At 35.3% G+C, this 12,699-nt stretch overlaps 1 protein-coding gene across 1 annotated transcript; it reads right to left on the bottom strand.

Moving 5' to 3' along the window:
* Positions 1-7,197: 7,197 nt before the first annotated feature.
* LOC141705831 (purine permease 1-like) lies at positions 7,198-8,766 on the bottom strand. Its single transcript, XM_074508711.1, has 2 exons — positions 7,763-8,766; positions 7,198-7,559 (listed from the first exon to the last, which is right to left on the bottom strand). Exons 1-2 carry the CDS (start codon positions 8,507-8,509, stop codon positions 7,221-7,223), a joined length of 1,086 nt encoding a protein of 361 aa, XP_074364812.1. The 5' UTR covers positions 8,510-8,766; the 3' UTR covers positions 7,198-7,220.
* Positions 8,767-12,699: the final 3,933 nt, after the last annotated feature.

Raw genomic sequence — 12,699 nt, forward strand, 5'->3', positions numbered from 1 at the left:
CAAGTCGGGATTGGTATATAAGTGATATATATTTTTTTCGGTTCCAAAGATATTAGTATAGGAATTTAATGCATGTAGTAGTCCAAGTCCAAACGTAAGTAGAGCGAAAAACATCGTTCCTTTTTAAATAATTGACCAACTCCACCACGAACCCCTAAAAACAGGATATGTGTGCTAAGATGATTCTCACTGAGCAGAAAGACAAACAGAAGAAAGACGCGTAGCTGAAATTGAAAGCCCCCTCTTCCGGTATAGTTGTTCCTTTCAGTCGAGAACAAAGCGCATTTGCTTGTCTTGATGCTAGCGGCATGAGTTTGATGATCATTCCTAGCTAATCGATGAAATGACAATAGTATTTTTTGGGTTCTTTTGGTCGGTATGGCCGTATGGTGGCTTACGTTTGTCAAGATTAACAATTGTATTAGTGTCGTTGTTGACCCTTATAGTTGCCCTTGTAAACAGAGGATTGTAGTTGTCGAGGTTATATATTTTACCAAATACCGTAAAGATTCAATTTATGTAGCCACGATTTCTCTTTTTTTCCTTTCGTATTCTGTGAGGTAGAAGAACAAGGAACATGTAGAACTATAACACTCAAGCCCACCCAACAACCCAGACACAAAGACTCTTATTCTTATGGATGTGGTATGTTACAAGAATTGATTGAGACAAAACCACAGGAAATTATTCACTTTTCATTTCAGTAAAAAAGATTGAATGCTTAATCCAGACAAAGTCTGCACCTCAATCTAACGTCCCTTCCCTGCATTTCTCGTCTCCGTTGGCATTCTCTTCCTCGACGTCCCCGTCTTTATTCCTCTGCCTTGACCATCAACCACCTGCCAACATTTCAGAGACAGTAACCAGTTAAGCGAAATAAACAAAACATGACTGAATGAGTTGATGAATCAGAAGCACATACACTAGGTCACACGAAGTCAGTTTATATCACATCCCTTGTGATAATAGTTTTAGACTGCAAGAAGGAAGAATTTCTTCAAACAAAATCAAGTTTGGTGCTAACAAAACATATTATCCCTTGTGATAATATGCTAACATATAGTTGCCAACGAAGACACACCACCAGTTATGGGTCCAAAACTGAACGTCTTACTCCAAAAACCACATCCCTCATCATAATTATAACAATTTGATAATCGTTGCCGTGTTATCGCTCACTTTCGTCAACAGTTATGTTGTCAAGAAATCAACTGTATCAGTATCATTCTCGACCTTATAGTTGCCCTTGTGAACAGAGGTTTTGTAATTCTCGAGGTTATATATTTTGTACCAAACACCACAAAGATTCAATTTATGTAGGCACAAATCCTCTTTATTCTTATTCTCTTACGTTGAAGAACAAGGGACAATTTACATGAATCATTTAAATTACTCCTAACATCAAAATCTTATCAAACTGCAAGCTTGAATTTTACAGCTACACAGTCCAACGCTATAAAAACAGGCAGGATTTATATGATTACCATCTAACTCACTTGGACGGGTTAAAAAAATAAATTAAATTGGAACAAGCTCTCTCGCCCTTTTTAACCAGCATATATATTTTGTGTGTTGGTGCTTGCACATATATACATATATCGGATCTGGCTTCACGGAGAACAAAATTTCAAGTGAGAACGTTAAGAAAGTACATAACTATACAATCTAAAAATATAGAAAACATGCTTTACAATTGTTCTAGGAGTGCAAAATGCTAAACAATTGTTCTGTACTTTTAAAGAGTGCAGAACGATTGATCTCACTGTTCTCATGATGAAGGTGTGGTTGAGTGAGTCAGCTTATTTTTTATCACGAGGACCAACTTTCGAATAGACAAGAGTCTCACATATGCCTGTACAATAAAGCCTCGTGACAACTTGTATTAACAAGTAGCTCAGACTCAGGGGCTCATAAAGCCGTCTGTGAACGAGATTCCTTGGTTAAGTTTTTTAGGATATATTGAGTTGTCAGTCAAATCTGTTTTACAAGAATCCTTTAGGGTATAAGATCTATGCGCAGGGAAAGGCTTCCCCAACCTGAGTGTCTGAATCTGTACAACACCGAATCTCTGATTACTATGAAGATGATGAGATATAAACTAAACAATTGTGGTCATGTGAAAGTCGGACACATAATTTATGGGAAGTTTTCAGGCATTATCAGACAATGTAAACGTGACAGCTTCTAAATATAGATCTCTATTATTAGTTCTCCCACGAGGACAATACAGAAATACCATATGCTTAAGTGAGTTATGTGCGATTGAACAGGTGGTATTGACTCTGAGGTAAGTTAACTGCAAATCAAATCAATATAACTTCTATGTATGCCTTGACAGTAAACACAAGAAACTAGTCACTTTTACTATTTAAAAAAAAAGTGAATGCTTAATCCAGACGAAGTCTGCACCTCCATCCAACATCCCCTCCCTCCAATTTTCTCGTGTCTCTAAATAAAGAAAACATTCATCCGAGATAAGTTGCATATAACTAACTGTTCGATGCACTTCACGAATTAATAAGAGTAATTAAGTTTATAGCATTAATACTTGTCAACTGCTGCCATCTCTATTCGTTTGCCTTCACCATCATTAACTACCTGCAAACATGTCAGAGACAGTAACCAAGCGAAAAAAAGAAAAATATGGGCTAGAACAACTCACACACAATCCAAAGATAATTCGAGATAACCTAGAGCAAGAAAGAAGAAAATTTAAAAATAAAATCAAGTTTGGGAGCGGTACCTTGGTTGCTTCCAAATTGCAGGATTTAAATGATGTAATGGCTTCATTTCTTGAAGAACAACCAAGCTAGGCTTATAACTAAACCACTCAACTAACATCCACCGTCCGTCGTTAATAGGCTTGATTAATTTTTCAGTATTTGTTTTGTGATAATAGCATATCAGTTCCCCGAATGTCGTAACATATAGAATCTCACCCCCATACTTAAAACAAGTTGCCAAGGATAACACACGGCTACGTACGGGTCCGATACTCAACATCTTACTCCAAATACCACATCTCTCATCAAAACCATATACATGTACCAAACAATCTGAATAATACCCCGGCTTATACACCAGCACAGAGATACAGTCCTTCCAATTGGCAACGAGGAAAATATGGTTGGATGAAATGGCTGCATCAAGTTTAGGCAACTCCCTGAACTTTTTCCAACGAACATCAAACTTGATCAAATGTACTTTCCCCTCGCCATACTTAGTTTTCCAGTATGGTACTCCATTTACAATTGCAGAAGGCACCTTTGATGTTGGCCTACTTATAGTAGGCACCGAGACATCAGGCAAAGAACTCCAAGAATCAGAGTTACACGAGTAAACGTACAAACATATCCCTCGCGGTGTAGTAGAATGATCAACAAAGCAGATAACAATTTGATAATCGTTTTCCAGTTCATCCCAACAAAATCCAAAATATACTTTAGAACTGCAGAAATGTTGTGTAAGTGGCCTAGGTGATGTAATTTTCTTACCTTGTCTAATAACAGGGTTCCATATTATAAAATGCTCGAGTTTTAAGAGAAAAATGCAGACTAGACCATTAATTGAACCCAGCATGCGTCCCTGAGCAAGTGATGATGAAGATTTAGGCACATGATCGAATAGTCCAGTTTCTGATAAACTGGATGAAGAGAGTATAGCAAGATCACATGAGGGAGGGTTTATTATGAGATACTTGTCAGGGTTTTGCGTCGAGTCATTAATTTGATAATTAATAAAATCGGGCTCCGAAAAGAGAGATTTCCATGACTTACAAACGGAACGGAATCGTAGCAGAGATTTGAAGGGCAACCGCAGCAGTATTTCCGTTCGAATAATATCTGGTGGCAGTAGCGGTAGCGCCATGCCCCTAGCTACACTATTGCTTGCTTCCAAAGGTACAAATGAACTGTTGTGTTGGATTCATTTCATATTATATGTATTAGAATTCAAGTGTATCACAATAACAATTTTGATTGCTAACAACTTCTTCGGATATACTTTAAAAATGTGGTGGATTTAGGATGGAAGTCCATGGAGAGTCAAATACATAATGTTCTATGATTAATTTTGTGTTGTCCATGAAACTAAGAAATGAAAGCCCAGAGGCAAATTATTGCATAATTGATGGCCTTGGGTCACGGTCACCGCAGTACATTTGCCTGATATTGGGTGACGTTTATATGTATAAATTTTTCATTATGATTTTGGATTCCAAAATGACTTGGGTCGTATTTAATTGGAATCTTAAAGAATTTTTATGGATTTTGAAAATCAGATATATTCAATTTAGATTTTAAATAATTCTTTAAAATCTGAAAGTATATTAAAAAGATTGAAAAAAGTCTTTTAAAATCTGAATATATTCAATTTAAAATTTAAAAAGTCAATCCAAATTTGGTGGTATTCATTTTGAATTTTAAAAAATCCATCAAAAATTCATGAATTTTCTTTTATTTTAAAAAGTTATAGATTTTGATGGATTTGATAGTACATTTTTAATATCTTGAATGAGATTTTAATGAATTTCTAAAAAACTACACAAAATATGTAAAATTCTACGAGATTTTTTGATTAACTCCATCAAAATCCGTGATTAATTAAAATGAACAAAAGTCTTTTAAAATACATAAATTATTATTTATATGTTGGATCACTACTGTTTTGGCCAAAATTTGGATCTTTGGATCAGTGTTGGATTTACATTACATCTTTGAAAGAGAATGGGGCGTACCCAGGATTTAATTTTTACCGGGGCTAAAATATTTTTTTAACACCAACACATCAATGCTTATTTGAGCAAAATAATTTAAAAATATAAAATAAACATGAGCTGAATCATAATATTAACAACAGTAGTTTACAACAAAAATACTAACTCTGTTCCAAGGCAATCTCAACCATTATTAAACTAAATTAACCTAATATCATCAAATAAGATTTAACTAAATGCCAGAATTAGATACTCCAAATAGAAAATCATAACATACCTCATAGATTTTTTTCAAATTATCCATCACATTATTTCAATAAAAATTCAAATTATAACCATCTCATATATTAAAAATAAAAATTGGCATAAATAAGAAACAAAATTGCAATTTTTATTACTAAATCAATATCGAAACCCTGGATATAAAATTGGCAAATTAGAAATCCTAATTAAATTGCCAATATAATTTTGTTTAATTAGATTCTGTCCGAAAGAACCATTTTGATGATTTTGAACAAATTTAGATTGGATTCATCTATACAAATTTATGGGCCGAGCCCTAAACATTCATTTGGATATATGACTCACTATTTCTTTTTCTTACATGAGCTGGATTTTATTGAGGGCTTATATACTCAAGGGTCCGCTGGACTTTGATCTGGACCGGAGCCCACCCAAGATCCTTTTTTTAAAATCTCGGAAATCGGCTAAAATTAAGGTCCGCTAATATCGGCTAAGAATCCGTTCCCCTGGTGAAGTTTTTGAGGATTTTTGGTTGTCATTTCATCTGTTTTAAGATATATGGGATCTATCAGCAGGGAAAGGCTTCCCTGACCCTTTAGAATACCAAATCTTTAATTACTACAATAAATATGAAGCTGATGATAAACAATGTGGATATGAGTTCACAATCTTGTATTATTAATTCTTCCTCGATAACAATACAGGAGTCCCATAGGCTTATTTGAGTAACCCCCCATTCGCCTTGTTTAGTTTTCAAGTGAAAATAAAAATCTCAAAATCCAACATCCCCCTTTCTCCAGTTGAAACAAAACATTCATCCAATGTTAGTTGCATAAAAGTATTTAATTGACTATTCGTTACACTTCACATAAACGTAATCAGGTTTAGATCATATGTACTTCTTGTCAACTGCTGGCATTTTCACCCCGTGCCTCTATATTCTTCTGCCTTCACTATTAAACAGCTTCCATTAGTCATCCTGAGTCATTGAGCATATAAATTTAAAAAAAAAATGTAAGTTTCCCGAGGATGTGAACTTGATTATCAATAGATCAAGTCTGGAAGTGCTACCTTCAGTACTTTCAAATTGCAGGATCTACACGATTTTCCGGCTTCATTCCTCCAAGAAATAACAGGCTAGGCTAAAAGTTGAACCACTCTAGTAACTTCCACCATGTCCATCTGTGGCCAATAATCTTAGTCTCAATATTAGTTGATCAAATGTACTTTCCCCTTGCCATACCAAGTTTTCCAATATGCTACTCCATTTACAATTGCAGCCGGTATATTTGATGTTGGCCTACTTATAGGTACCAACATTTCAGGTAGCAAACTCCAACAATTAGATTTATACTAGAAAACATACAAACAAATCACGTGGGATCCAGTAGATCGATCAACGAAACAAATAACAATTTGATAATCATTTTCCAGTTCATCCCAACAAAATCCGAAATATACTTTAGAACTGCAGAAATGTTGCGTAAGTGGCCTAGGTGATGTAATTTTCTTACCTTGTATAATAACAGGGTTCCATATTATAAAATGCTAGAATTTTAGAAGATAAATACAGACTAAACCATTGATTGAACCCAACATGCGTACCAGAGAATCTGTTACTGAGTCGGTAGGTACACGATCAAATAGTCTAGTTTCTGAAAAACTGGAAGAGACTATAGCTATATCACCGGAGGGAGGGAGGGTTTAGTATGAGATAGTTGTCAGGGTTTTGAGTGGTTTCACAACTGTAATATTTAACAAAACCAGGCTCGCAAAAAAGAGATTTCCATGACTTACAAACGAGCCGGAATCGCAGCAGAGATTTGAAGGGCAACCGCAGCAGTATTCCCATTCCAATTATATCTTGTGGCAGCTGCGGTAGCGCCATGTTGCTAGCTACACTATTGCGTGCTTTCAAAGGTACAAAATAAGGCTTGAGTCACTGTTGGATTCATTTCAAATATATTAAAATTCAAGTCTATCACATTTAAAATTCTAGTTACCAACAACTTCTTCTTCAGATGGAAATCCACGGAGTGCCAAAAACTTCATGTTTTACTCAAATTTATTTTAATTCTATTACAAATTATATGCATTATTTAACAAATGGCTAATCTTGCAAACTGAATATTACTGAAACAAGATTAGTATAAGCAAAAAAAGTTGTTCTGACAAAGTTTTTAACTTGTACGACTGATGCACTTTCATTGCAGCAAACACATTGCACTACACTTTGAAAATAAAATTCAATTTCAATTGCATTTCACACTGTTACTTGTTCTTCTTCGTGACTAATCGGAGCTTTTTTTCTTCTGTGATTAATTTTGTATTGTCCATAGAAGTAAGAAATGAAAGCCCAGAGGCACATTGCTAAGGCTATCCCATTTTCAGCAACAAATTTCTCGCCTATGAAAATTACAGCACATATTTGTTGAATCGGAACCAGAGAAGCCGTTAAAATGCCTCCAAAAAGCGACGAAGACCAGAAAATCACCCCAAGGCTGCCTAAGACATTCATTTGTAAGGACAGTCCAGCAAAAATTATTATCATGAAGTAGTTTCTTGCTCCAAGCCCAAATTCTCTAGACTCTTGGGCAATTCCCTACAAGTAAAACATATTAATCAATTTACAGATGATAAATTCTTATATAATGGCTTTGCTTCTAATAACAATCTAACCCTACTTTAGGAACCTGAGAACCAAATGAAAAAATCAATGAAAATTAGTTCTTTACATTCTTGGTAACAAGATGTGGATGGTTCGAGTGCTAGTGGACATGGATGTCCAAGTGAAGATTCACGTACCTGAAAATCTTTGTTAATGATCATAGGAACAGTGCAGAACAACGTCGCAAACATCATAATGAGAAACTGAATTTGCATGACGATATTAGTTGTTACTGGAACACCAGCCTTCATATGAGTGTACTCAACAGCAGGCAACATAAATCCGTGAATTGCAGCTCCAACAATTGTCATAAAGAAACCGGATCTATATTTATCATCCGACACGCCATTCGGACGATCTCCATCCAGATGCAGCCCCAGAATTGCAGATCCAAGAATCATCAAAACAACAGCATTTATAGAGTAATGTGTGAACTTATGTCTCACAACCAAAAAAGCGAAAATCGCGGTAAAAGCAAGCTGAGTTGTGCACAGAAGAGAGTAAATAGAAATAGGAAGGTAAGAAATGCCAATAGAATATAAGTACACAGAGAATCCTAGTATAAAACCAAGAAATGCACTAGCCATTACAAGCCATGGTGTGACAAAGATCGTGGTGGTTCGAGAATTTCTTTTTCGATTTTTGAAGAACGAAACTGATATCGGAAAAATTAGAAGTGGAAAGCCAGCAGTGAGCAACCAAGAACTTAGCCATCTTTTTTTGCCACCATGCAAATAGTAGAGCCTCATAAGAAGTGGACCTGCTACTGAACCAACTGTGACTAAAACGCAATTTATGAATAAAAGAAAAGATTTTGTAGCATTGCTAATCTTATGATGCTCATTATTTTGCTCTGTATTTTTATTACTCTGTATTGTTTCCATGCCTTGATTTGGCAATGGGAATTGTGAAACATACAAGTTTTCTACATGTGTGATATGTATGTTTATATAGATGAAGAATTCAGGGAAGTTATAAATAGTTTCATTCTTAGATATACGCTAACTGCCGAGTGCTGGGTGAGACTGAGACATAACCGAACACATTGTTCATTTGATTCGAAAAACAACAGACAAACGTAACTTTTAATTGAAAGAGAGCTTATGAAAGCAATCCATTATGTAAGATCATGTGTTGAATCAAGAATAAAAACTTCAAATTTTTCGATTTGAACTTCTTAATAAACAATAGAAGTAGGATTAATGCAGATTACCTTGGTGTTTAGGCTAAACTTTCATGCAAATAACGTTTTCTTGAATAATATAAATTGTCGTGCAAGGGTTGTTGATCATCTTGTTTTATTGCGTATGATATATATATTTGTTGGATCATAAAATAGCTATGTCTATAAATTTGTCGTGCAAGGGTTGTTGCATGCTTTACTCAACTACTCATGAGGTCCCCCCCTTAATTGTAAAGCTAATTAGCCTCACTAGCTAGCAAAAACTATAAAGCATATCTGGGCTCATTGATCCCTACTGATATTTCTCAAACACATATAGTTCAATTTTTATGCTAGCTTTTGTATGCAACGGAGCATGAAAGAGTGAATAGCCCAGGGACTAGTACAAGTACGCAGAGCTTCACTGACATGTTTTGTGGTGCAAAATCCCAGAGGGACAGGGTCCCGTATACACTAGGTTGGAGTATAACTCTGCATGTTTAGAATCTATCTGCATGTTGTGGCACGGCAGTGTAGTAGTGCCTTTTAAAAGCTTTTTCAATGGTTGACCATCTTCAAGAATGTAATCTTCATCAAATAATCAAACATATTATATTTTATATTTTATCTTTTTCACATCATTTTTAACATCTCTTATTTAAAAAACACTCCAATAATTGACATTTCAAGATATTATATTTATTAATTTAATAAAAAAATGCATAATCTAAATATATACTAGGAAAATAATATTTTGATGTAATGCCGTAATCACAAATGAAGTTAAAATCATATTTTATGAGATGTCAATTTTTGACCCTTAATATCAACTCACTTCCGATTCCAATACATCTTAATAATTTTAATAAAATGCTAATAACATATCACCGTTGACACTCATTTTAACATCCTCCATTTGAACATGCTCGAATGGACAATACTCTTGGGCCGGGTGGTATTAAACTATGAGGACAAGTATATTTGAATCGTATACCTCGTCCAAGTATACATCTACCTCTAGGCTATTGTCTTAAAGTTGTACGGGCCCTGGGTCTGAGCCTAAACTTCATTTGTTAATTCATTTGTTAATTGGATTCTGCACAAGGATCATTTGTTTTAATCGAAGGAAATTCAGGTGAAAAGAATAATGACGAGTTCGAAGCAACAACTCCGGTGAATGATAATTTTGAAACAACAACACCAGTTCAAGCACCTACGCCTGACTCCAGTCAACTCTCCGAAGAAGAAAGCGAGCCTAGACGTTACAGACGACTCGGTGACATTTATAACGATACTGAAGAAGTGGAATTACATGATGAATTAGTGTTGATGGGAGTGGATGAACCAGTGTGTTACAGTCAGGCAATCAAAGAAAAATGTTGGGAAAAAGCAATGCAAAATGAGATCCAAGCTATAAAAATGGCACTTGGAATTTGGTAGAGCTGCCTGATGGACACAACCCCATTGGGTTAAAGTGGGTATACAAATTGAAGAAGGACATTGAAGGAAAAATTATCAAGTACAAGGCCCGGTTTGTAGCAAAGGGCTATGTTCAGAAGTAAGGTGTGGATTATGAAGAAGTGTTCGCTCCGGTAACAAGGTTGGAAACGGTAAGGCTGTTGTTGGCACTCGCAGCTAAGAACAGGTGGGAGATTCATCATCTTGATGTAAAATCCGCTTTCCTCAATGGTGAACTCAGTGAGCATGTGTATGTGAGCCAACCTGAAGGATTTATAAAAGAAGGAAATGAACATCTCGACTATAAGTTGGTAAAAGCTTTATATGGTTTGAGACAGGCTCCACGGGCCTGGTACGCGAAGCTTAACTGTTGCCTAGAAAACTTGGATTTCATCAAGTGTCCGTATGAACCAGCTGTGTATATAAAGCAATATGGGGATGAAGTCTTGGTGGTAGGATTCTGTTAGGTCACACACACTGTGGGGGGGGTGAATACAGTGTATAGAACAATCAAATCGAACTCTAATAACTCAAGTAACAGAAAACAAACTTTATTCAAAATAATATACTCTGTTACAGTATATAACTGTCATCTCTCAGTGATGAACAAATATCATGAGAGCTGCTAGGGTTACAATGAATAATCTTCTCGATAATGATAACACTTTTAGTGTAAACCCTATGTCTGTGTTTATATACTACACAGTTAAAAGATAATCGCTAATTGATATGAAATATAATTCTGCTTCCTAAAATATATCAATCAGATATCTTTTCTTCCAAGTATTTTATTCTTCATAGAATTCCTTCTTCATGCATATCTCTTCTTACGTTTGTGTTGATCTTCTTTTTCTTTAATCAGCTGCCTTCCTTATCTGAATATTTCCTTTAAGTCCTGATATTATCTTATAATAAATATCTCCTGAACCTTAAGTACTGATGACTTAAGTTCTGACTTCAGTATAAGTGCTGATTTCAGTTAAGTACAGATTTGTCCTGTTTAAGTAAGATCTGAAAACTAAACATAAATCATATTAGACATGACATTATCAAATATATCTAACAGAGTCTACGTCGATGACTTATTAGTCACAGGGACTAATGTGCATTCTATCGACTCCTTTAAGAAACAAATGGCAAGAAACTTCGAGATGAGTGATCTGGGAAGACTTTCACATTATCTGGGAATTGAGGTTAAGCAAGGAAAGGAAGGCATAGAGTTGAAGCAAATAGCATACACGAAGAAAATTCTGCAAAAGGCATGTTTATTGGAGTGCAACGCAGTGAAATATCCAATGGAGGAGAGATTGCAGCTGCATAAATATGAAGATGGGAAGCCAGTTGATCCTACTCAATTCAAAAGTATGGTAGGAGGCCTTCGATACTTGGTGCATACCCGTCCTGACATAGCATTTGCAGTAGGGATTGTTAGTCGTTACATGGAGAGACCCACGGTTCTCCATTATAATGCAGTGAAGCGTATGGTTTGAATTATGCAAGAGGCTCGGGAAACTACATTTTATCTGGTTTTTCAGATAGTGATTTGGGAGGAAATATAGAAGACAGGAAGAGCATTGGGGGTATGGTGTTCTATCTCGATGACAGTTTAATAACTTGGGTGTCTCATAAACAGAGGTGTGTCACACTCTCATCATGCGAGGCTGAGTTGATTTGGCTAAGAATCAAGTTTTCCATGGCCGTAGTAAACATATAGACATTCGGTACCACTTTATCCGTGAATGCATTGAGAAAGGAGAGATCGAACTGTTAAATTTATACAAATTTATACAAATTTGTTAAATTTGTATAAATTTGAATGTTTAGCAGCATAGTCAGTCTTGTTAAGGTTATTTATCAATAAACAATTTTGTTGATTATAATCTTATAAAGATAGATTATGGAGCTTTTGATATGAATGAGAATTGCTTAGACTTTACCCTAAGTGATCAATGCTTTTATAAAAACTAATTTATATTGAAAGACAAAATCTGTCTTTCTCTTCCTAATACTGCTAGGTCATCAGTCTGTGTCTCATCAAATCATTTATCTTTTTAGGCATAAAAACAAACTTGTGCACTCGAACAGCTTTAGGAGAAAATCAAACTTCTTTCTACTTTAGTGATTGCTTATTTCATTAAAATCTTTTGAAATCACTACTGTACATCATTTCTCTCAAAAGATTAAATGCATAATTTTTATTCATTATAGATCTTAAGTGCATTTTATCTCTACATTGCCATACGTTCTGTGAAACAGGTTCAACCTCCAATGGCATTCTTTCATTGATAGTCATGAGGTTGAAAACCCACAACTTCTATCCCAGACTGTAAAGACAAACACAGAAACAGAACCAACCAACACTCTCTTACCCCTAAAATGAAATATGAATGAACGTGAGGGAGAAAGTGCCTTAGTGCACCACATAAGGAAGGTTCTAAATTTGTTGACTTAACA

This window comes from Apium graveolens, chromosome 2, assembly GCF_009905375.1.
Source record: "Apium graveolens cultivar Ventura chromosome 2, ASM990537v1, whole genome shotgun sequence".
NCBI classification, from domain to species: domain Eukaryota; kingdom Viridiplantae; phylum Streptophyta; class Magnoliopsida; order Apiales; family Apiaceae; genus Apium; species Apium graveolens.

Coding starts and splice junctions, on each gene's coding strand:
- LOC141705831 (XM_074508711.1), bottom strand. CDS start 8,509: ATGGAAACAATACAGAGTAATAAAAATACAGAGCAAAATAATGAGCAT. Junction 7,560..7,762: donor TCATTAACAAAGATTTTCAG/GTACGTGAATCT, acceptor TTTTACTTGTAG/GGAATTGCCCAAGAGTCTAG.